Here is a 25,869-nt window from a genome sequence, read left to right as displayed (position 1 = left end):
TATTGTATTTAGGTTTTTCCTTGGCAGGTAACGTCCCTTCGCGTTAGTCACCAGATGGGTCGATGGTCTTTCCATCCACAACAATATTCTGATTTTAGTCACGTAGTCACTAACCGTAGCCTAAGGTCAAAAACACCCCACTAACGTACCTCCACCCCCTATATTTTCTTGTTATATTTAAGCATTTTATCTCATTAAGTTTTCATGTTTTCAACCATTTAGTTTTCTCTGCCAAGTTCAATCAATTATCTATTCAGTTCATCAGTAGTTCATTCATTGTAGTTATTTTTAAGTGTTTTTTTTTGTGTACTAAATGCGGAGATTATCTTAGGATAAGAAGGAGTGGAACTGCGTGTCCAAGCATCTTAGGACTCACGACCTTACGATGATGAAATCCTATAAAGGAAATACATAATACAAGTTGTTAATGTGTGAAAGCTGAAAGTTAAGGAATAAATAATTAATCCACATTCTTAAGTCAGTGTAAAAAATATCTCTCTTTTATTACAAAGTCAAAATAGTAGGATGTAATGTATAAAAAAAGTACATTCTAGTAAAATTCTTTCAAAAAAAAAATATGTTATTTGTGTCACGATTGCCACTTATTAATAAGTAAGACGTATACAAACTCTCTTTGTCCTTTAACCAAATCCAAAAAGATTTCTCTCTTTGATTGTTAACAAAAGAGGCGAAAAAAGCAGGCAAACTTTGCTTTTCAAAAGAACTTCGTAGCCGTAGTATTCGATTCTGCCTTTATTAAACAACTCGCAACCTTTGCTTAAGTGTTAGCCTACCAAGTTTTCGTACTTCCGTTATTTGTTTGGCAGTTTCTTTTGAAAAAATCACGAAGGAAATCCGAAATACTACAGGTTGCACAATAAGGCACGCACGTTCGATGAATGCCTCCCACTCAAGCAGTTAATTTAGGAAACGAACTTAATTATTCTGAATTTCAAATTGAACTTAATGAACCAAGAGCCGTCCGTAGTTAAAAACTTTTTACGAAATTAGAACCGACTCAGATTAAATCTACGGTGGAACTTTATTTAAGGCTTTTCTACAGCAAGAATCGATGTCTCGTGTCACTGCTTCACCACTCTTTTAGAGAAAAATGCTAATGGAACACTGTTCAATTTTACTAGTACCTAATATATAATAAATAACAATAAAAAATAAAAGTTATCATTATTCATTGCGTCGTTTTTGTTTTTTCTTGTTGATTGTACTGGGATACCACATGAACGTTGTTTAGTGCTATTTTTAAAATTATTTTAATTCAAAAGTATTTCCGTTTAGTTAGATCTAGTGTAATTGTTTGCTTTCATTACATTTCAAATTTCTTTGTTGCTTTGTTCAGTTCAACTTTTTAACATATTGTTTGGATTTATGATATTTTGCGAATATTCTCATTGTTACACAGACAAAATGTACGTTATAAAAATATAGTTATACCATCTACCCAACCAATTGCAAGTGTTTTGGAAGAAATGCGTCTTGATTCTTCGTAGGCAGCGGACGAAAAAACCAGGGGTGTTTCATTCTTACCAGCCAGAAATGTTCGTGGGCGGGTAGTCCCTCCGGGACTACGCCGGAAGATAGGGTAGGAGACCCTCTTTAGCCTCCTTTCAGGAATCGTTGGGATGAGCGGGTGGTAGTAGTTAAGCAAACGGGTTCACATATCTGGGTCACAGCTCCCCACATCTTGGTCATGGTCTATCCATCAACATCTTACCAATTTTGGACCTTTAGAAGGTCTTGATCTAAGCTATTGCTTATTAAATTTTATCAAACGAGATGTCGCTAGAATACTGAAAAACGCCGTTTCTCTGCGAGCGCGTGTAATTTGCAGCTATTGTTTTTTTGTCTATTGAATTTTTTCAATAGATGTCGCAAAAATGTCGAAACATTGAAGCGTGGACAAGGCTAGGTAAGTTTAAACTTGAATTTTTTCTCCAACAGAGACTGGTTTAAAGTGCTGATAAAACGAGATGAACTATCGTTACAGTTATTTTACCAATACAGAATTTTATTTCTAAAGTCTCTGTTTGAGGGAAAATTCAAGTTTAATGTGGCCTAGTTTTGCCCACGCTCCATTATTTTGAGATTCTTGCGACAACTATTGAAAAAATTCAATAAAAAAAAACAGTAGCTGCAAATTACACACACTTTTACAGAAAAACGACCTTTTTTAGTGTTCTAGCGACATCTCGTTTAATAAAATTCAATAAGCAATAGATTTAAGCGGCAAATTTACATATTACGCTGGAAATTCAAATAAATACAGGCTCCATCCCCATTTTATGACAATTCCAGATGGTCTTCAACAAGAGCTTCTGGTATTGTTGACAAAAGGGGCATGGTCTAACCTCTTCAGATAAAGAATGACCTAGAAAGACCTTCTAAAGCTCCAAGATTGGTAAGATGTTTATGGATAGACCATGACCCAGATATGGAGGGCTGTGACTCAGATTTAGTAACTCGTCTGTTTAACTACTGGTGGTAGTTCAGGGGAGAAAGATGAAAATTATCAGTGGAACATTATTTCCCCAGCATTTGCCTAAGTGATCTAAGGAAACAACGGAAAAACTTACACCAAGACAGACGGACCCGGAATCGAACCGACGTCCTCCCGAATGCTAAGCAATGGTATAAACCTCTAGGCCAGGCCGCTCGGTTGAAATGGACTGATAACATAAATAGGCAACCAAATAAACGGGTTATAGACCACTTTTGCATAGCAAATTCACTGAAATTTATCCTGAACTTAATTTTATAGGTCAACAACAATTATTTGACCAAATATGAGAGATACATCAAAATAACAGGATACCATTTTCAGATAGCACAACAAGTTAAATTAAAAGCGGAGTTTTTAATCTATGTCGTATCCCAAAAGATGTGAGTGAGGTTCTTTGGCATTAACCCGTCTTCACTTGCTCTTAGTTAACTAGTGAATACTGAGAAGACCGGGAAAATAATAATTACGAAAATTATTTTAAATTCTTAACAGTTTTAACCAAAATAATTTTTTTTACTATTTTCTGCAGAAATACTTCATTTTCAGGTACCAGTATTCCTGTGATTGTTATATAAAGAGCAAAAAAGGACACCTAACTGTTTATTGAATTATTGTTATTTTCGGAAAGTTATTTACGATAATCATCTTTCTTATACAGATGACGGATTCATCAAAATCGGGTCAACAGATCAAACAGCGGCATCAATCATCTGCTCTTTGAAGGTAGCATAACAACTGAAGCAAGTTTTAGAAACGAAATTTTCATAAATTTTTTATCTTTGTCATCTCACCTTTTAAAGAATGTGTATCCCCATATTCTATAGCATAACAGCAGAAAATAGTAGAGACAGTATAAGAACAAAAATAGAAATAAATGAATATGTATTAATTTTACGTATCCTATCATTGATTTTGTTAAGAAATCGTGTTATTTCTCGTTGAAGCTTCTACGACAAAGTCGTGACTATATTACCTAACCATTAATTAATTTAACCGAATAAGTAGATAACTATGCAAGCATATTAATCGTGACAGCTTTAAGCGTGGCTTCCTTCTTAAGACTTTAGATACGGAACACCTTAAACACGTTTAAGAGTGAATAATAATGTAGCTGACTGAATATGTCATTTAGGTGATGTCTTCGATCATTTCCGGTGCCCATATAATCCATCACTTCACTCAAGGTAAATGGATTATAAGCGAAGAATACTCTAGCTACCTATACAGGGTGTTCCTTAAGATAAGTAGCAAGTTTGCAGGAAGTGACAAGGCACAACAAAATTAAGTTCATCTTTGGTGGCACGAAAGTCCATCGTTTCTGAGAAAAACGTATTTGAAAGTACCTGCTGGTAATGACCAGTCCGGTAACGTATCGACGTAGACGTGACTTGTGCTGGTGTTAAGTTATTTAGTTAACATTCTAGCCCACCTACTATGATGTTCTTTTAAAAATTTCAACTCATCTCATCGAAATCAAATTTGTATATGATATCTATACTTCATTTACTTTCTCTAGCGATGTGTCCCTTCCAATGTCTTGGATGCGCGCTGGCAAAATTGTAGGTAGGGAGAAAAAAGCTCATTATACTCCCCACTCTTGTTCATTAAACATACTTTTTCATACAGTACCTGCCAAAAGTTTTGTTCAATCATGATAGTAGTGCTAGTCGAAAACAAGCGTTAAAGCCCTTAATATGTCTTCAAATATAAATAAACATCTCGTTGATATTTTCAGTAGTAAATGGTACCAATAACAGCACATTTGAGCAATGCAATTGTAGTGGATAAAATCGTCAATTTTTCCGTGCAGTACTGTACAGATTATACGCTCCTCAACGGTTAAGAGTTTGGCAGATAATTGGTTCCTTCCTTTCCTAGCCTAGTGCTGTTCTTTTCTACTGTGCGCCGGTTAAACTGAAGGTCACATTGCTACAGAAGGTAAACGAAGTATAACAATAGGATCCTTCTTATGAACGGATTCAATTTTTCATACGTCCTAATTTATAAAATATAGCTACGTAAACTTCGTGACAGTGCTACTAAAAAGTGTGTTTTTAAAGGAATAAAACAAACGCCATTACTCATTAAAAAAACTAGAACGTAAGCTGCAAAAAGTTAATACCTACAAGCCCTATGCTTGTTTGTTCTAAAATTTAGATAATCTGTTTGTTACCTGCTAGAATGTAACACATTTACGTATATATAATTTTGCTGTGTGCTGTTTAATACATCTGCTAATAAAAAGAGACTTGAAGACGAGAACAATATGAAAATTAATTTTCTCTTGTTTCAGAACCTGTGACGACAGTGCTAGGCGGACCAGAAATGTTTATAAATAGGGGAAGCACCATGAATCTAACGTGTATAGTGCAACACAGTCCTGAACCACCCCCTTCAATCTTTTGGACCCATAATTCTCAGGTATTTAATTTTAATTTAATTTTTTGTGACCCTGATTAAAACTTTTTATATGTGCTGAATAAATAGGTCTTTTAACTTTAACGGCTCCGTAATAATTAATAAAATAAATATGTATTTCAGTGGGCAATTAACAAACTAGTCCTACAAAACTGAAAACTGCATGAACAAATATATACATTTAATAAAGTATTGTCACGTATTTAAACTTCTTGTCGCAATATTACTAACTTTATTTAACTATTCGCTGTCTAATTAACATTTGTATTATTAATTAATTATCAATTCACCACTATATGAACTTCTTCGCTTCTGATTCGTACTAATTCCACTCTACCTCGCAACAACTATTTATGGAGACTAAACGAGTTCTACAATGATCTAGTACAGTGATTCCCAACCGGTGGTTCGCGAACCCCTGGTGGTTCGCAGTGTTTGCAGAAGGGATTCGCGAAAATAATATTGTAATGACGGATTTTTTGAAACTCCAATAAAATGCCTGTTTGTTAAGAAATCTATAATAAATTTTTTCTTTTTTACTTATTAGTTTTTCAAAATTACTTCATCAATATCAAAATATATCAACAATTTTATACATTAAAATTTATTCCTCTTATTCAAGTAATCAAATACTATTTATTCTCTTTTTATTACAAACATTTATTTATATTTAAAACATTTTATCAATGTGATTCGTATCATGTCCTGCTTTATAATTAAAATCATTGCAGCAATTTTTCCTTCTATGTAATATTTTTTTTTACAATACAATTGGAAATAAATATCAAATTTATTTAAATATTTCACGATTCAATTATTATGCAATATGAAAAAGTATATATTCTATCAAATTTTATTGCTTATTTTTACCTGTCATTAACGACTACATAGGGGGTTCGTCAAATTTTTTCGGACTTTTCTTTTGGTTCGCGAGGACGAAAAGGTTGGGAAACACTCATCTAGTATATGCCGTCTAGAAACTTGGTCTTCTTTACCACTATAACTCAGCTTTTTATCAGACACTGCATTATTTTGGTCATCATTTGGTGGTATTTTTTACTAATGTAACCTTATAATCGTAAGCAATCAACATTGTTGTGTAACGTTAGGTTAGATTATGGTAGGAATAAATCTTAAAAACTACATTTTGTTTTTTTGGAAATTTGTTTACCTGTTCGAGTCACTGCAACAACGGGAATATAGAGAAGGGGTATTGATAGTTTGGACATAGTTAATTTGAATACATCACGTCAAACACAGACTATTCCTAAAAATCTGTCCTTCAGGAAGGAACACACGCCGTAGGCATAAACCCAAAGTACAGGTCTGAGGAAGGAAGCTGGCGAGCGATCGCGCAGGTACTTGCCCATTTATGACCTATTTGGGTAAATCACTTGGAACCGATACACAAATAAGCTTTCAGTAGGCGTAAATTATAGTATTAATACAGATAGGACAGTAGCGTACTAGAAAATGATGTAAAAACATGACTTATCAAAAAGAAAAAATTAACCTATTGCTTTTGTTTTATAGTTAGTTTTCACATTCACTCTCATCATGGGAATCTTTATCACTGTCACCAACATCAACAATTAGTTCTTCTGTTTGTCTGTCTATTACTTGCTCACTGGTCCCTATTTTTAAATATTTAATCTACGCTCCTGATAGGAATACTGAAGAATGAGGGCTGCAATCTTTATACCTAAAATTCCCTACTTTTGCCACCGCGCATCCACGCCATTTTAATATTTCCGCCAGCTTCCAGCATCAGGCCTGTACAACTCATCAAGTACCTATTACCGATTTTATTGAATAAATCCAATATTACAATATAATGGAGAAATAAACATATTATAAATTATAAAACAATTTTTAATACGACGTACAGATAGACGTATTGTATGTAACTACCCTTCATTGTAGCACCATATTACAACAAAAATTTTTAAATGTTACTCTTTTAAAAAATTCGCTATTGTTATTAATACCATTAACGAAAGAATTAAAAAAAATCGTTTATCTCGTAAGTATCATTAACAACTGTAATCTATAATCGTATCAATTTCGCCCTAAATAAACCTGCTCCTAAAGACCGCCACTTTGCGCTCCAATAAATCACATATTGAGTTAATTATAAACAACATTGCCTTATTAGCTACATTTCCTTACAGGAAAGCAAAGCTAAGGGAAAATTACTTTAAAAACAGTGTCGCCCATGTTGCGATTGAAATAAGCAAGCCTCAAGTAACATGGTTCGATTAAAAGATTTACGACCCCATTTGAGACCAGTAATAAATGCCCTGTGTTCAGTATAAAATTACGTTTAACGACCGGTTTTATTAAATGGGGAACGAATTAGGACCGTAGCCAAATTCTGTTACAAAAATTTTATAAAAGTTTAAAGACAATAGTCGATTTTTCTGCTGATTCAATTTTCATAAGAATAACTCAAGGTTTTGAGTGTTTCTACAATTTTGTTAGTATACATAGAGTCACTGTGGGCGGATAATTCTTGTTAACATCGAGATAAGAAATTTCGAAATCCTTATCGAGTTCAGGGTAGTGGTTAGGGCAGGATCAAACATTTACACGACAGAGTCACCTGCCTTGCCTATTCCTGACTACGGTCCTGGAAGTGATTTCAAAAAATACCATCCCATAGTATTTGACAATGTCTGAAATATGCGCAACAATTTTCAATGTTTATAATACACAGTTTGTAATGCATGTGTTTTGTATTAAAAGACAATTGTCTTGGAAACTTAGTATGATACTATTCTTTAAGCTAAATTACAAGGTGGATATAATATTCTTTGTATCGATTATGGATGCTGACCACTTATTTACCTACATGGTTTTGAAATTTCTGATTGCTTACGGAAACTTCCCGTAAGTTCTCTTTGTTGTGCTAGTCTTTTCCGTAGTATGATTTATGACCTTGGACTGCTGGATCTCGATTACATCAAAGTTGTCGCTGGTATCGATTACCTGCTTCATTCTTTTATAAGAATTGTCACAAATAAAGTTTATATATGTATTTATTTACTTAGCGCCTCCTCCTTGTAATAAAGAAGCCAATTTATATGTTTAGAAATGGGTCATAACTACTTCAAAGTAATATTGAAAGTTGATTATCTAATTTAAAATGACTAGTTAATAATTTAACTATAGTTAATTAATAACGCAATAGTATAATAATAATCTCAGCCTAGTAGAATGAAGATTCGGGATATAGGGCCGTGGTCTAAGTGAACTATTGTGTCCAGACGTTTCGTCAGCTACTGCGGCTGACATCCTTAGTGGTAGTGGCTAAGACAGGCTCAAACTTTTCCACGGCAGAGTCAGCCTGCCTTGCGTATCCCTGATCACGGTCCTGGAAGTGATTTCAAAAAATTACCATGCCAGTGTATTTGACAAAGTCTGCAATATGCGGAACAATTTTCAATGCTTATAATACACAAACTGTAATTCATGTGTTTTGTATTAAAAGACAATTGTCTTAGAAACTTATTCGAACTCGAATTTTCTTCGTACACAGCGATGATTTTACATTATTGGTGCGGTGGTAATATAACAGAGAACGTGCAACTGTGATTCCTTCTCCTAACATCATGGTACAGGAACGTGCTTTGTTGAGAATTACAAAATCTTCGACTAATGATATCATAGATATACTTATAGGTACATGTTCACCGTGTCTATGATTCCATGACTCTATGAAAATTAACTAATTGGAACTGCCGAACTATAACAATTAACTGATTCGAACAGGGGAAAACAACTTATGTAAGTAAATGTTTCCTATTGCTTAGTTTATGCGATCGTGGTCTTAAATAGAATTGTTTATCAGTATTCATTAAAATATTCTTAATAAGAACCTTTTATGAAGATATAAAAACTAGATGTCCACTGCTAAACTGATTGTTTTATAACCTGCCCTAATTGAACAATTTCCCCATATCAAAATGAAGAGTGAAAAGAAATTAGCTCAAGCCTTTTTGTTCCACTCTTTCGTAAAATAGCAATAAGTATTTGTTTGAAGTTTGAGATATATAAAAGCAAATTTATTTACGTTCGTTGACATTTTCAAGTCAGTACCTAGAATTTTCCTTAACTCCTTTAGCACTCAGCGCGTTCTGAGCATCCCATACAACCCAAAACAGACAATTTTTGGAGTAATATGCTATCTAAAGAAATTCTTGTTTTATACGAACATGTATTTTTATTATAAATGTATGAGAAAGAGACATAGAAATACCACTAAAGTAATGTCTCTAAAGTTCAAAGTTCCAGTTAGTGTACTTTCAGGAACCAAAGGTAAATATGTCGGATGTAGTACAATTGCGAAAACAAATTAAACTCCACCTGTTCCTAAATCATCTTTGTTAATTAACAAGATCTTGGTTCGAAGTTAAGGATAAGCGACGAAGCATGGAAAGTTCGGTATTTGAATTACTCCTCTCATTACAGAGACATCAAAGGAGCATGACATATTCTGCGGTTAGCACAAATTAAGGGCCTTTGTAGAGTATAATACAGGAGTATAATGTGCCACTTCTGTGTCCAACTGATAAACAAATAACAATAGGTGTACGTACATATATAGATATTTAATGGTCATTATCTGTTTGGGAAATTTTAGGAAAATGAAAAAATATAATACATAGATCTAATAACGCAAACGTACAGGGTGAGCAGATTTCGATGTTTGCATGGAACAACTACAGCCCATTTCAATTTGTTTAAATTGTGACCTTGAAGAAATCTGCGCGAAGATAGAAAGAATACACACTAGGCGTGAGCAAGACAGAAATAGTTGGAACAAGCTTGAACGAGCAGAGCTCTCGATGGCCGGTCTTAGGAGATCGGCTGGAACTGTACAGTACTAAACGAAAATGTTTAGCAATTTCTTAAAACAAAAATGTATATAAATTAACAATAAAAAACAAAGCAAAAGTTTTATAGGTGTGTAGAAAGTTAAGTTAATTCACTGGTTATTATTTTTGGCAAAATATTCTTTTAAATAAAGCATATTCTTATTTAACGAGGCATTCTTAAATAATTTTGCAAATGGTACTGTACACTTTTGTTTAGTTCTCGCTCGATAATCGGTGGAGAAAGGAGCTCCGCAGACAAACATGATAGAATTTGGAATTATGCTACGGCGCATCCTAATAAAGGGAAGGGGCATATCTCTAACTTCTTAAAACGAACAGTAAGTAACTGTAAAGGATGGCACTTTTTCGGTATCTTTTTTAACATTTAATTAGTGTAGACTTTACGAACCTGCTTTCACCTTTTATTTTCGAATTATAAATCGTGAAGCGTTCCATATATTTCCGATCCGATGAGACTTGAATCTTGATGAAGCTCATGTTCAAACTAGAGTGTGTGGGTCGGCCTGCGAGTTTCCAGACTAAGACAAGTCCCTGAAGGAGGGCAGTAGCTCTTTCAGTGCTCAGGGTGACAGAAATCACGAGGATCAGTATGGCACTGTAATGCACAATACTGCGATGTGGAAGGCAACGCGAAACCTCCACACTATGATATCCCAAGAAAAACAAACCGAACCCAAAAGATGGCGTCCTCTGAAACAAAGCACTCCGGACGTAAACGAGTCCCCCACTCGGATGTCCGGGCGGGGACTACCTAGGGGGATACATCATTAGGGGCAATAGGGGAAGGTGCAATATTTCACGAGTCGGAGCGTGGAATGTTAGAACAATGAGGCAAGTCGGGATACTAGAGAATTTGACTGTCCGCAAATAGTTAAGGATGTGGGATGTTCTAGTTTTAGTGAAAAGCGAAGATTAGTTCAGGATAGGAAAGAGTGGAGGTGCGTGTCCAACTAGTCTTAAGACTGAAAACCTTATGACCTTAAAAAATCGAGTTTTGACTACATATCAATTTCTCGGTAGCTTATAAAATTGTAAGTGAGTAAATATTTTGTTCGTCACGGAAATCGCGTTTCAAAGATTTTTCCCGTTTTCCCCTAGCAGGTTTTAAGTTTCCCCTCGGAATCAGTTCGTCAACATCGTAATTTAAAATGGACACCTTGTATATTATTTCGGTTTTGAATTCTACTTACGATTTTAGATGTACTATCAAAAAGCCTTCTTATAGTTCTAAAATTTACCGTTTTCGAGATACATATTTCTTTTATTTAAAAAAGTAAAAGCACTATTAAATAGCGAAAAAGCATGCCTATTTTACAGCAAGAAAGTTAGAGGAACAATATTCTCTGGAGAGACAGCTGTATTCTCAAGTTTCCCGTCCATATTTTCAATGTGGGGTAATTGCATACAGCGTACTTGATATTTAATGGCGGATTTCGTTAACTTCAAAGAAGCTGTGAAATTCTTAGCAAAATAAACAAAACAAGTTGTTGTCACATAAAGAACCACACTAGCGGTTTAGTAATTAAATAGCTTGATTCTCAATGTGAATTATTGAATATTATTTTTATTAAGAATGAAAAATGAAAATACGTATTTACATTAAGAATAATTTTAAGAAATCAATCGCAATTGGTGGACTACGGATATATACACAGTAATAAAAAAAAAAAAAGCAATAACTAAAATAAATAATAAACAATACCAACCGGTAATAATTAAATATACTAGAGTTACATTGTTCGATACGCTCCCTATTTAGCTGTAAGCAATTACTTATATACTCATGCGGTAAACTGATGTGTAACAGTTCGTGCAATTTTGGCTGAAGCTTCAAATGATCCTGATCCTTTTCAACTATATAGATCTTTCTATGTATTGATGGGTGTTGAATAGACTTCTTGTTTTATTATTTCCCAAACATAAAAATCTAGAGATGAAAGATTAGGGGATCTTGCTGGCAAATTCCAATGTCCTACCTAATTGCCTCATTCGTAGAACCTTAAACAACTTATAAACTTTCTTGCTGATTATATTCCCAAAGTGAGGTGGTCTAGTTGATACCAACAATTACGACAGCTGACAGAATACAAGGTCTGTTCAAAAAGTTTCGCGAATTTAGAATTTCCGCGGGTTACGCATATTCGATTTTCGATTCTTTTGTGGCGATACGTTAGTGCTCATGTCTCTCACTTATACCGACAAGTTCGAATATTGACTGTGGCATATGCTGAAGCTACCTTGGACCAAAGCAATGTTTACCGTTGGTACAAAAAAGCTCAGAGGGCCGAGAAGATGTGAACGACGAAGAGCGTGCCTGACGCCCGAGGACGTCAACAACAGACCAAAACATTGATGTAGTGAAGAAAATAGTATCAGCCAGTCGTCGAATTACCGTTAGAGAAGTTGCTGAAGACCTAAGCATATCGATTGACTCTTGTCATTCGATTTTTATTAATGATTTGGGCATAAGACGGGTCGATGCGAAATTCGTACCAAAATTGCTCAATTGCCAAGGAGCTGTTGGATTCTGTCCGTGACTACTCAAATTTGCTCCAGAGTGTCATAACTGGTAACAAATCATGGGTTTATGGTTATGGCGTGGAAACCAAAGCTCAATTATCGGAAAGGAAGCTGACGCACAAGCTGAGACCGAAAAAAGCGTACCAAGTTAGGTCGAATGTGAAGGTTTTTCTTACAGTTTTCTTCGATTGCAGGGGCATGGTGCATTATGAGTTTTTGCCACAACGTAGGACGGTCAATAAGGAATATTACCTACAATTTATGCACAATTTCCGCGAAGCAATCTGCAAGAAACGCCTGGATTTGTGAAAAAACAAAAATTAGCTTTTACATCTTGATTAAGCCCCTACTCACACATCGTTGCTTGTGCGCGAATTTTTTTGCCAAAAACAACATACTAGTAATGCCGCAGCCACCGTATTGCCTAGATCTGAAGAAAGAAAATGTAGGGAAAATATAAAGATAGAAAACGAAAAATTAGAAGAAGTGACTGATTTAGTTATCTAGGATATACAGCAGTGGATAGCGCAGGGTTGAGTCACCTTCAATGAAAAGAAGTCACTTCAATGGTCTCTAACGGTTAATTTAGAAATTTGAAAAAAATTGTTAAAGGTGTATGTTTGAAACGCGGCGCTGTACGAATGCGAAACATGGATGGTGGGCGCAGCGGAAAAGAAAAGGTTCGAAATGTGGCGAATGATGTGGATACCGTAAATAGATGAGGTTAGAAATGAAGAACAAAACATTATGTTCGTGACCAGTAATCTGTCGAAACGGTCAGATACAGCAATTTCGACCCCTTTGACTCTCATCAGCACACTGTGGGTAGCTTTATCAGTACACCCAGCTACTTACTTGCAGCCTTTAACTTTACGTTCTGTTATGTATATACCGCTGCTTAGTTTTCTACATAATGTGTATATATGAAGAAGCCATTCCAAACAATAATGAATTCAAAATTAGTGGTAAATAATATCTAGAAATGGCGTTCACCACGCTATCTGCAGTTTTTTATTGAACACTATCTAACTATCACATGAGTTTTTTGGGGTATATTTGATTAAAATGGTGTAGTCATTTGTAAATATATCTTTATTTATTTATTTTTTTATTTTTTTTTGGTTATGCTTACTTTCTTAAATAACCCTGCAGTGTTTAATACTCGTTATTACCCCCATTGAGTAGTTGCAAAGGAGAAAAGAAACAGTTTAGTATGTAGATGTGTTTAATCAATAAATTTTAGATGCTATTATTACTTGAAGATTTTAATAATGTCATTTTATCTAACGGTAAAGGAAGAAAAGAGTGACATAAAGAAGCTTTTTATCTTTAAATTGCAATTATTGCCTCATTATGTGTAAAACAGAATAAATGTAATATGACACAGGTACTTGTTAGTTCAATTTTCTTGTACGTAAATAGATACTTATTCCTCGTGCAATATCATAACTTGGTAATAATGTTCAAACTCCTGAACGTAAATCTTGAGACTTTGAGTAAACATCTAGCTAACTTACTTACCTGTGTTTCTTTAACGAAGTCGTACTCTCGTTCCTTGTGTATCTTTCTTTGCCTTTAGCAATATAGTTTGCTTTTTATTTGTTCCTCAGTAAATAGCAGTCTCGCTACTTTGAGATGTTGAAATTTACAAAGGAAACCGGAAAAATATAAATGAAACGTTGTCTTGTATTATGAACTGCTGTAATAAATACATATTGTTTGTGTACTTCTAACGACAATAATACAATTCTTCAACTTTGTTACAAACAACTTCAAGATTAAAAAGATCGCATGGAATCCTTTTCGATTAATTATATCTGTACCTAAAATGTAAAGGTAATATACTAAAGGGCCTTCTGATTACATGATTTCAACATTACTAGGGCAATGCTTTAAAGTAGCTCTTTTTTTATAGAACAATTATACTGATGCGAAAGTATTTGTTAAGGGATTTTAATATAACATGCCCTATGTCATTCTTTAATGTTTACTGACTATTATGGTGAAAACTGCAGTGAAATTCGTTCATCTGTCTTAACATGAATTATGTTGATACAAAAAAACACATTTTTTTCTACAAAATTTATCCATGTCAATAGGCATTTAAAATCATAGAGGTAATATTGCAACGTAATCAAACACCTTTCGCACTACTCACTAATTTATTTAATTAGTTATTTTTTAATCAACACCACTGTTATTAATTAATTTCTATTCATTACTATATGACACACACTTTCTCACTTCTTCACTCTCCTTATTTCTCTTTGTATCACCCCGTAGCTAAAACGAAGTAACTCAAGCCACAGGGCAACTATATACATATAGGGGTTGGCGTTGTTCTAGAAAGATTTAGAACGTGACGTCTAGAAAGTTTGATTTTCTTCGTCACTATGTATATTGAATTGCCTACACGTGAAACTGTATGTTAGGTTGCCTACTTGTGACAATATGCATAGACTGGGCAAGCCAATCAAAAATGTGATATGGTAACAGAAGGAGATAGAACATAAATGTACCGTACCAGTCTCTTTTCGATTTTAATTGTACGCCGTGTAAAATTATCCAATGCGTATGCGCCATGAAGAAGATTAGCAGCAATACCTTTATTTTCTATCTCTTTTTCTTCGCTGTCACTTACAGTGCGAAGTTGTCGTTGCCTATTCGATATGTTTAAAATATGCCTTCGCGAAAAATCAAACTATTTTTGGTAGCTTTATCAATCTATAGAAAAAGGATGCTTCTACTATATGTTTATATGTATAAAATTTCCTCGTCAAAACTGTATATTACGAAAACACTCCAAGTTTACCGCTGGTTATTTCGACCAAATGTTGTGCAATACAAAATACTTTAATATTCACAACATAATTCCAAAACGCATGTATAGTTTACAATTTTTACCATTTGTTACAGGAGATTAATTATGACTCCCCTCGCGGTGGAGTAAGTGTCATTACGGAGAAAGGGGAGATAACGGTGAGCTATCTCCTTGTTCAAAGGGCAAAGGACTCGGATTCTGGAAAGTACACTTGCAACCCTACCACGGCTAACCCTGCTAGCGTCGTAGTCCACGTTCTAAATGGTAAGTAGATTCTTAAATACGCATAAGTGTATCTTCCTCATTTGAGGGTAAGTATACAAGGCCAAAAAGTCTATGATTTACGGAAACCATAGTAGTATTAGCTTAGAATTAAATAAAATAGAAGTAATATTGACAGGAAAATATGAATTGAAAGTAAATCAGAAGTATTTGTATGTAAAAGAGGTAAAAGTAGGTATACCCTGCTAATATAAAAATCGGAAATGAAAAACTAAGTCACTGATTTTTAATATGCAAGAATTCGTGGACGGTTAATATTAATTTAAAAAAAAATCCAAGAACTCAACTTTTACTTCGACCGAATGGTATTTATTCGTGGCAAACTTATTACTTCATTTTTCAAACGTTAAAGTTGAAGTTAGTGTCAATCTATATTAGGTAACTCCATCTTTTTGGGAACACCAATAATTATAAATCTCTAATTAACAAAGAGGTCCTGCTTCTCAGTAGCCCATTTGATTATTAACCCAATTATGTTAACCACTAATTTTACTTCTAAATGCTTTAATAGTGTAACTTCTTTTTTTAATTATTGTACGGATTTGTTGGTTAATTTGTAATATTTTATGGTCACGATTAAATATAGGTACGATCATTTAACTTTGTTATAATATCAATGCATTTTTCACAGTGGATATAGTTTCGGAAAAAAGATTGCTATTCTCAAGCGATTACACAAGTAGGTAAATATTCAGATACTTATACGCAGATGTATGAAGGTTTGCAGCTTAAGTTTGTTAATTTTTTACTAAAGGTCCGCCGGCGGAATTACGGAAACGGTAATGGCGCAACGTATTTGACATTTTTACAAGAGTGTGTTTCTTGACCAGTAGTTTCCTGAGTAGAGCCCAGTACCTTAGCCGACTGAACTTTCTATAAGATTGTATTAAACAGCGCGTGTACCAAACTCCAGTGAACCACCCTAATGATCAGTACAACCGCGTGACGATCGCTGCAAATGAAATACGCATTTTTGCACGACTCGGAAACAATTTCGATAGATGTCTTGAAGCCTATCTTCTGCTATAGAGAGACATTTCCATGGCGTTTTTTTTTTATTGTAAAACTTAATCATCATCATAAGGTCGTTGGACACGCTCCTCTACTCCTTCCTATCCTGAGCTAATCTTCGCATTTCCCTAAAATTAGAAGATCCCCCATCCTTGATTATTTGCGAACAGTAATCTAATTTAGGTCTACCTCTATTCCTCTTAACTCCTGTTTCTGTCTCTAATATGTCTCTGACTACACCATCATGTCTGAGAAGGTGTTTTACCAACCTATCTCGCTTATTTTTTATTGCCTTCCACATAGTCCTCTGTTCTCCTATTCATACTAATAGCTCTTCATTTCCAATCTTCTCTATCCACGGTTTCCTCATAATTCGCCGGTATCACCACATTTTGAACGCTTCTAACCTTTTCTTTTCAGCTGCGCCTATTATCTACGTTTCGCACCCGTACAACGCCGCGCTCCTAACACATCTTCAACAGTCTTTTCCAAATCCTCTGTTTTATATCCCTACTACTCCTTCCGTACTGACTTGTCTGCCTTCCTAGATAACTAAAATCAGCCACTTCTTTTAATTTTACGTCTCTTACATTTATATTCGCTTTTTCCCTACTTTTTTTCCCTTGTGCTTTTAAAACATTTAATAATTATTTGCCGATTCTTGTTTGTTTAATAGTTTATTGCGAAATTCCAAAAATTATTGTAAATTAATGATTTACCTCGAGTATAATGATTTTAATCATATGGATGAGAAAATGTCATTATTTATATTTTTGGTTGCAAATTTGAGAAAAAGGAACCAACATAGCGTCCAGAAACGTAGTAATAAAGTATAATTAATATAAAAACGTAATATTATTTCTACGAATACATTTATTTGCGAAAAACATTGGTAATTAATCATATGTTTCATCATCAGTTTGTCGTCTCAAATTATTAGATTGTAAATGAGAAGATCATAATTTATATTTTTACTTGTGCGAACCTAGAAGTGTAATACTAGAAGCACAAATGAGAGTTAAGAGTGGGAAATAGGATGTCCTAGATTATATTACTATTTCCAATTCCCTATTAAGGATATAGAATGCTCCAATTTTTGGGAAATGCAAACATCGGGTTAGAATAAGAAGAGGTTCATGTCCAACTGATCTTTGAACCGAAGATGTGATGTGGCGAATACCCTTTTTATGTATTTCAAAATAATGAAACGAAATATCAATTCCTATAATATAATGCAATTTTCTTCCCGGAACTTCTGAAAACTTGATAAGTATTGACTATTATTTTTTTACGTTTTCATGATAAAAGGAATGCCTCTCAGAAAGAAATAATGTAAATTATTCAGTCGCCTTTCGAATTCCATACTTGGGGAATAAAACTTTTGGTAAATCTTTGATGGAGTATTGTTAAAGAAGATTAGAGTTCTTCAACAAATATGATTCAGAATTTTATTTAAGTGACTTTTTCGTAAATAATCCTGAAACATGTTGCTTGAGAGAATTTTAACAAGAGTCTTGACATTACTGTGTGTTAAATCATGCAAATGTTTATAATACCTAATTAATCTTTACCAGTTGTTATTGTTACGTAGTTTTGTTCTTCAATATCTGAAAACATTCCGTTGGAACCGTGAAATGTACATTTTTGTAATTTTTATATTTGAATTACGGAAAACTACATAAAAAACGATTCTAATTATAAATTTTAAAAATTCGAAATTCATCATATTTAGATCGAAATTAAAATCAAAACCAAAATCTAAATAAGAAAAGGTAGAAAATTTAAAAATTTTAGCCTGTTTTATTGCGCTCTCAATTGCGTGATTGTCATTCCTATAATGACATGATAACTTTCGTGAAATATTTTCTGTAGGGGAGCAGGGGGGCTAGTTGTAACAGGGCCAAGTAGTAACTATAGTAAACAAGTAACATTCATTTGATTTTCAACCTAATCTACTATTTAATACCCAATACATCATATGAGCGCGATCAGTATCCCAGCTGGATAGCGCAGGAGGAAGTTTTGTGGAGGCGGTCCAATAAGACTAGGTAATGGACTTTTATACAAAGCGATTGTTGCGCTTCACTAAGAAATATATTTACTTAAATTAACGCTTCAACACTAGCGTATTTTTAGTAGTGCGACAGACCAATGATGGACAATGTCGACGTCGAAAATTTCATAATTTCAGAAACTGCATTTGGAATAGTTGCAGTGAAAACTATACAAGGAAAAGCATGAGAAGAAGAAATGATTGAAAAACTTTTTCCATTTCGACATAAATATTGGAAAGATGTATAGAAATCCCTTTATCAATCGATTGCTGTTGTAAGAATCGACCCAATAGTTTAGCCAAATGCACAAAAAAATTGAATAGAAATACCAAACAGTCATAATTTATTCGATTTTGGTAAATAAAATAAGTGAATCTAACGCCAGCGTTATTAATTCTGTTTTGCTGAAAGAAATATTTAAAATAATTTTTTTTTAATTCTACAATCAATTTTTATCAAGCAAAACTAGATTGAATTAATAATAAATAATTAAGGTATCATACATTTTCGAAATAAAAAAAAAATGAGAACTTTTAATTAAAGTCCCTTTTCATAGTTGCTATTAATTTCCACATTTCCTTGGTACTCGAATAGAATGCGAACACCCTTTACGGGTTCAAATTTATGGGTCGCAATGATCGTTTATTGATCGCGTTTATTAACTTTAATCGTAGGTTCCTTCCTTGTTTTCCTTCCCGTCCGTAATACTGCAAATAATAGGCAGCGTATTGTTCGGTAATTCAAATAGGTCGCGGTAATTTCCCAACCCTGGAGATCTCCAATAATAATGCGACGTGACGCGATGCGCCGCGGCGCCCACCGCTATATTATTATCATATTATTATTATTATTATTGTTATAGAAGTCTCTTGCTTTGCAAACCCCGTTATCAGTTATTGGCGTTAAATTGCAGGAACGATTGGTACGAAGCAACCGCGAAATGCTACGATTGTTGCGAGTTTTGAATTATCCGAAATTTACGGTTGTTTTCAGCAATGACCGGGAACGAGCCGCGGAAAGGAAAATTAATTCCTTATCCTCTAAACTTTACGGTCGAACAAGTTTTTGGCGGTTTAATTTGCAACGGATACTTTCAGGCGAAACTCGATGAAACTTTTCAATGTGGATCCCGAATTGAAAACGGTCGCCTTTCTCATCTATATACACACTAATAAATTAGTTTTCGTAAAACGATCGTCGCGTTTCAATCAACTGTTTATAAACGTCCAATTTTAAATAATAATAAGTTGCGATCTTTGAGACCCGCAGACCTACTCCCAGCGTATAAAATAACACAAAATAAATATTTTTGAAGTGAAACGTCTTTACGCATGGTAGGGTAAGTTCGTTTCATGCGAGTTGCTATGTAACGAAATCATGCAACGCATTTCCCCCGCTATCTATCCTTATGTATGCTGAGATCTTTAAAACTACGCAACAGANTCATACAACCAATTTCCCCGCTGTCTGTCCCTATGTATGATTAGATCTTTAAACGCAACGGATCTTAATGCTGTTTTTTTAAATAGATAGAGTAATTCAAGAAGAAGGTTTATATGTATAAAACAGGCATAATATATTAGAGAAACACTGATAATTTCAGAGGTTTGTAATAGGATGTCGTAAATAAACACATTTCTTTGCGCTTACATTGCAAACGCTGGGCTAAACCCTGCGAGATAAATCAAAATAATATACTACAGTATTGCACACCTTAAAAAGGTCTACAAAAAAGTCCGGGATGATATATGTCAATCTCTTAGGGATAACCCACAATAACCATTTTTTATCCTTTACTTTTTACGAGAAATAATGGCTTATTTACGAAGCGATTTTAAGCAATACAGCATTAATCCTTATCCAACTAAGTACTTTTAAATACAGTGTGCATTCAATATAGATAAATATGGCCCCTTATAGCATATAATTTAAATGAATATTTTCGAAGATATTACGTACTTAAATGCAGGGACATAGCGGTTGCGGCGGTACCGCCCAGTTTGTATTGTCTAATGTGATTGTTGTATATGTTCTAGGAAGAAAGTCGAACATTAAGAACGCGTTGTGAACGTTCAACAATTGACAAAACGCGTTCCGGCTGTTTAACAGTTACCAGAACGCGTTGCGAGCGTTTAAAAACAGCCAAAACGCGTTCTGTGCGTTCGAAGGCAGCTAGAACGCGATGTGGCCGTTTTTTCCGGCCACTGAGCATTTTCGGTCTTCGGGCCTAACATATATAAAAACATTCTATAGTATATTTACCCTTAAAATAATTCCTTAACCCCTATCCCGTTATGTTTGTGTGTTTGAAGAAGTTTTACTTCAGTACAGCGTGTTGTATAATTACACGTTGTATTTTTTAAGAAATCCCCACTTTTCTGCAATCTTCTGTCTCTTATCTTGAGAAAAAGAGGTTCAGTATCATTTCTAATAGAATTATTTAATCATTCCCGAACACTCCAGTTTATCGAGCCCTAACTACGCCTACTACTAAGAACTTAACAACAAAAGAGCATATTCGAAAACTATTGAGTTGTAATGACCAAATCCATGCATTATGCAATCTGATTCAATTGATACGTAGTAAATGAAAAAAACAAATGATGCTGCACCACTCCAACTGTATTAGATTGATAATACAAACAATTTAAATCCGCGCAAAAATTTTTGTTACGTTCTCGCCCTCGGTTTAATAAACTGTTCGTACAAAAAGCATGTTATTGAAAAGTGTTTTTGGCAGCGATTTTAGGCGAAATTAGTTTCGCTGGAAAGTGGAATAAACGAAGTAATTTTTTCTTCAAAAAGCGGTCGTTGATTAAATCGCTTTCAAAAAACATCAAAGCCCTCAATAGATGATTGAGTTTATATTCCATTTGGTATTTTTTGGGGCGTTATTCTGCTTTGGGTGGATCTGGGAAGTATAAATTAACGAATAAACTTTTCAACAAGTCTCGCCCATATGAAAATCCTTTTTCTTCAGTTTTTCGCGTGCTTTGTTAAAAATACCTTCTTTATTTGGATACTAACAGTGGTTTATGTTTAGGCTTCCTAAAAAAGAAACAATTTTATGCCGTGTATATACAGGGTGAGTCATAACTATTGGAACATAAAACAAGTGCAGGTTAGTAGATTAAAGTATGAAGACTGGACCAAACATGCCATCATTAAATGTTACTGTGGAAAAAGGTACAGGGTGTTAAAAATAAAATACCTAGTATTTTCATTTTTTGGTAATAATTTCACAATATTTTCATAGTCCTTATCAAAATTGATACATAAGTAGGGATACCTTTAGGCAAGAATATTATTTTATTTACTATTTTACATTTTTTACAGAGGGCGCCACGTGAGTGGTTCCGGGGAATTAAATTGACGTTTTTTTCTTTTTTGGACGAAACGTTTTAGTAATTTTGATTGTAAAACATGACATAAACATCAAGATAATAGTTTAAATCGTTTTCGTGAGCAATTGAACATTTCAGAGAATTTCAGTGTAGCATTATTTTATATTAGGCGACCGACTATTCGGGCCATATACTCTTTCCAAACGTAAATAGAGAATCATATTTATTTTTCATACAAAATACTTTTGATAACATTCTAAATGATCTCTCATTATATCTACGAAGAATAATTGATTTATGCAAGCCGGAGCATCACCTCATTATCCAGTAAGGGTTAGAAATCACCTTAATCAGACATTTCCTTAAGCATGGATTGACAGAGGAAGTGACTTTCTATACCCGAAATAAAAATGTTCAGTCTCTCAAAGCGAGACTCGAGTCTCCGTCTCTCATCGAGCCTCTCTGGTGTCGCTGGGAGAGACTTTCAAAAAAACTGTTTAGCGTCTCTGAACGAGAGACTCGAGTCGCTCATAAAGAGATCCTCATTTCGTATCCAGTCTCAGAACGAGAGACTCGAGTCGCTCATAGAGAGATCCTCATTTCGTATTCAGTCTGAATGAGAGACTCGAATCTCTGAACGACAGACTCGAAGTTCAACATATTTCAGAGACCCCAGTCTTTCTACGAGAGACTCGAGTCTCTCAATTTTTTAGTTTCATTTATTCAGTCACTCTGTGAGAGATTCGAATCTCTGAATTAGCAATTTTATCGTTCGAGTCTCTCATATAGAGACTGTGAGAGATCGATAAAAACACCTAGGCAATTACTGAGAGACTGTGAAAGACTGTAAGAGACGCTCTCAGAGACGCTGAAAGACTCTGGAAGACTCTGAGAGACTGGAGAGAGACTGAAAATTTTTGTCTAGGGTAGTCACTAAGAAGTCTTGATTACAATACCATGGATTTCTACTTTTGGGGGCATGTGAAGTTGCGAAATTCTTAGTTTATACTAATGAAATTCCTTTACAAAACGAAAATATAAGATGCAGCTAATTTAATTAGGGGACAGAATAGTATTATTATATTTAATGTCAGAAAGTCCTTCATTTAAAGAAATAGAAAAAGCAAAGAAGTAGACGGAGGCCACATAGAAAAGTCAATTTGATTTTGTTATTTTTGTTAACCTATTTACTTACAATATTATTCCGAATTACTGCTTCTTATGTGAAATTTCTCTCCGAATTTGAAATGTTCAACTGCGTTGTTGTTGACACAAGTGCAACAATTTTACATAAGAATGATTTTTATGTGATGTTTTATAATCAGAATTACCAAAAGTTTCGTTATAAAATGTATGACCCAATTTCATCTTCGAGTAAATGTAAAATAATAAGTGATATAATAATTCTTGCCTAAAGTTATACCTCCGTGCCAATTTTAAAAATGATTTGTGATAATCTTGTGAAATTATTACAGAAAAACGAAAATAGTATGTCACTTTTAGCATCCTGTATATTTTTCCACACCAACATTNATATATATATATATATATGCTGTGTTGTCTTATGTAGCATCTGTTTTCGACTTTTTCCGTCCATTTCGACGTAATCGCTGCTTACATTTAAACTTGCAGTCGGAAAAAGCAGGTTGATCGCCCTTCTCGTACTGAAAACTTCTTCGTTCTTTTATTTGACATGTTCGAAGCAAATGTCGCACAAATTGCACTCTCCCTCGGTCCAAATTTTCTATCCTTACAATCGAACTCACTCACCTCATTCCCTACAGCTATACTGAGCACAATAAGTCGAATCAGCGACGTTATGACAGCATGTTATCGATTCGATCGAACAAACGCTGAAATTGTCAAACCGTTTACAAAATACAATTTATCGGTATGTACAACAATGTATCAATTTGTGAAGGTGTTACACAGGTACTTGCCAATTTTTAAAACTCGGAAACGTTTTGCGCTAAATCGATCTTAAAGCTGTCGTAACAAGTTTTCCTTTCGAACTTTGTTTGCTGCATTTATTGTGAAACATGTTGGTACATAAGATTATACGACAGTCAAAAACTAACTGCGTCAGAAGTAAATCACTTAATGAAGTGCTTAAAGTTCTATTAAGAAAATAAAAAATTACATCGACGTGAAAGCAAGTTTGTAGGAGTTGATAGGTTCATCATCATAAGGTCGTAAGTCCTAAGACTGGTTGGACACGTACCTCCACTCTTTTCTATCCTGAGCTAAACTTCGCATTTCCCTAAAACTAGAACAACCCACATCCTTAACTATTTGCGAACAGTAATCTAATCTAGGTCTACCTCTACCCCTCCTAACTCCTGTTTCTGCCTCTAATAATTTCGCCTATTTCTTATCGACTTCCATAGAGTCCTCCGTTCTCCTATTCTTTCTAATACCTCTTCATTTCTAACCTTTTCTATCCACGTTATCCTCATCATTTTCCACATTTCGAACGCTTCTAACCTTTTATTTTCCGCCGCGCCCACTGTCCATGTTTCGCACCCGTACAGGGCCGTGCTCCAAACATACACCTTTAACAACCCTTTTCTAATTTCTAAATCCTTCAGTCCTAACTTATAGGTTATAAAACAATAAAATTATATACTGTTTGGTGGTCTTAAAGTTCAATCAGATGACAATTAGCAGCATCCGCATTGTATTTCATTAGTATTTTTGTGTTTATGCATTTTTTATTATTTATTAGATTAGATTACGTGCGATTGATGATGTTTGTAACCAGCCTGCAGAATGTAGTTCTTTATTTTGTTAACGCAGTAGGATTGCATGTATGAAGTCAGTCGAATTCTGAACCATATTGCTGCTGTAGAAGACGAAATATTTGATTTCATACAAGACAACCCCCAATGTAGTTCACACGAAATAGCGCTGAGATACAACGAATCTTAAAAGAACAATTGCTGCATCCTTATCATTTGCAGCGAGTACAAGCATTGCAAGAAACTGATTTTCAACCGCTGATGGATTTTTGCTTCAAATGCCAATTTTTCTCATACAGTGATATTTACATTCTTGATAGTCCAGATCTAAACAGACAGACCTTCCTATATGAAACAGCACGCGTACTAATCGCCAGTGCACAGTGCTAATGATGTGCAGGACCGTGTGAGGATAGCTGCAAATGAAATTCACCAAAAGCCTGATGCTTTTGCGCGAGTGAGAAGTAATTTTGCTAGAGGTTTTGAAACCCAAATATATCTGTGTCTTGACTGGTGTTCAGAAACCAATAACTCGTCGATAAATAAGCGATAATAATAAGTTGTTTATGTCTATTTTAGGCATTGAAGAAGCGGCATTTTTTAGTTCACATTCTATCGATGTGAAGCCGCTCAGTCTTTATCGTAATTTGTACTCAATGATTTAATTGCACTATATCCACATTACCAAATCATGTCGAGGATTGTAACTTGTTGTAGAAATTTTTTGTCCATTAACGATACGCTACTGTACTCACCACGAGCTTTCCTATCGCATCTAATTAATAAAGATTTCCATTCATTTCAGAAACACATTGACTTTTATACTTTGTTGTCGTCTAACTTAAAAAAAAGTGTGCCAACTCTCCCTTAATTATTCCATCTGTATATATATTTGTACATCATGTGCTGCAATGCGATAAAAGAGTCGTCTCTTTCTAGAAGTTCAGAGCACACTCATTAATTTCAATGTGTCTGGTATAATTAATAAAGACAGTCAAAGTTGCGTAGAATGTTTAATTAAATTTTCGCGCGAATCTAATGAAAATTTCACTGGCTATATGAAAATAAGAATTTTCTTTCAATGTGGTTTTTAAATAGAAATTCTAAACTCAGTTAAAAACCCTCCTAATTATATGTGATTAATGTGAAAAAATCGTAATTAACGAATGAAGATGCACGTTGAAGAATATTCTTTTCATCGCATCGCCAGCAAGAAATTTTAAATATCTCAAACATTTATTTCATTTCAACGGTTAACAACTTCT

The 25,869-nt window shown here is 34.4% G+C and overlaps 1 protein-coding gene across 2 annotated transcripts in view; it reads left to right on the top strand.

The window, feature by feature from the left end:
* Window positions 1-25,869, top strand: part of LOC108739756 (T-lymphocyte activation antigen CD86) — a 365,407-nt gene that overhangs the window by 323,496 nt on the left and 16,042 nt on the right. For both annotated transcript variants that reach the window (XM_025980313.1, XM_018473808.1), the window contains 2 exons: window positions 4,812-4,939; window positions 15,271-15,439. In XM_025980313.1, coding sequence (XP_025836098.1) covers window positions 4,812-4,939; window positions 15,271-15,439 — 297 coding nt within the window. The remainder of the gene's footprint in view (window positions 1-4,811; window positions 4,940-15,270; window positions 15,440-25,869) is intronic.

The sequence above is a fragment of the Agrilus planipennis genome, unplaced genomic scaffold (genome assembly GCF_000699045.2).
Source record: "Agrilus planipennis isolate EAB-ADULT unplaced genomic scaffold, Apla_2.0 scaffold222, whole genome shotgun sequence".
Classification (NCBI taxonomy): domain Eukaryota; kingdom Metazoa; phylum Arthropoda; class Insecta; order Coleoptera; family Buprestidae; genus Agrilus; species Agrilus planipennis.
This window is presented reverse-complemented; position numbering and strand designations above follow the sequence as displayed.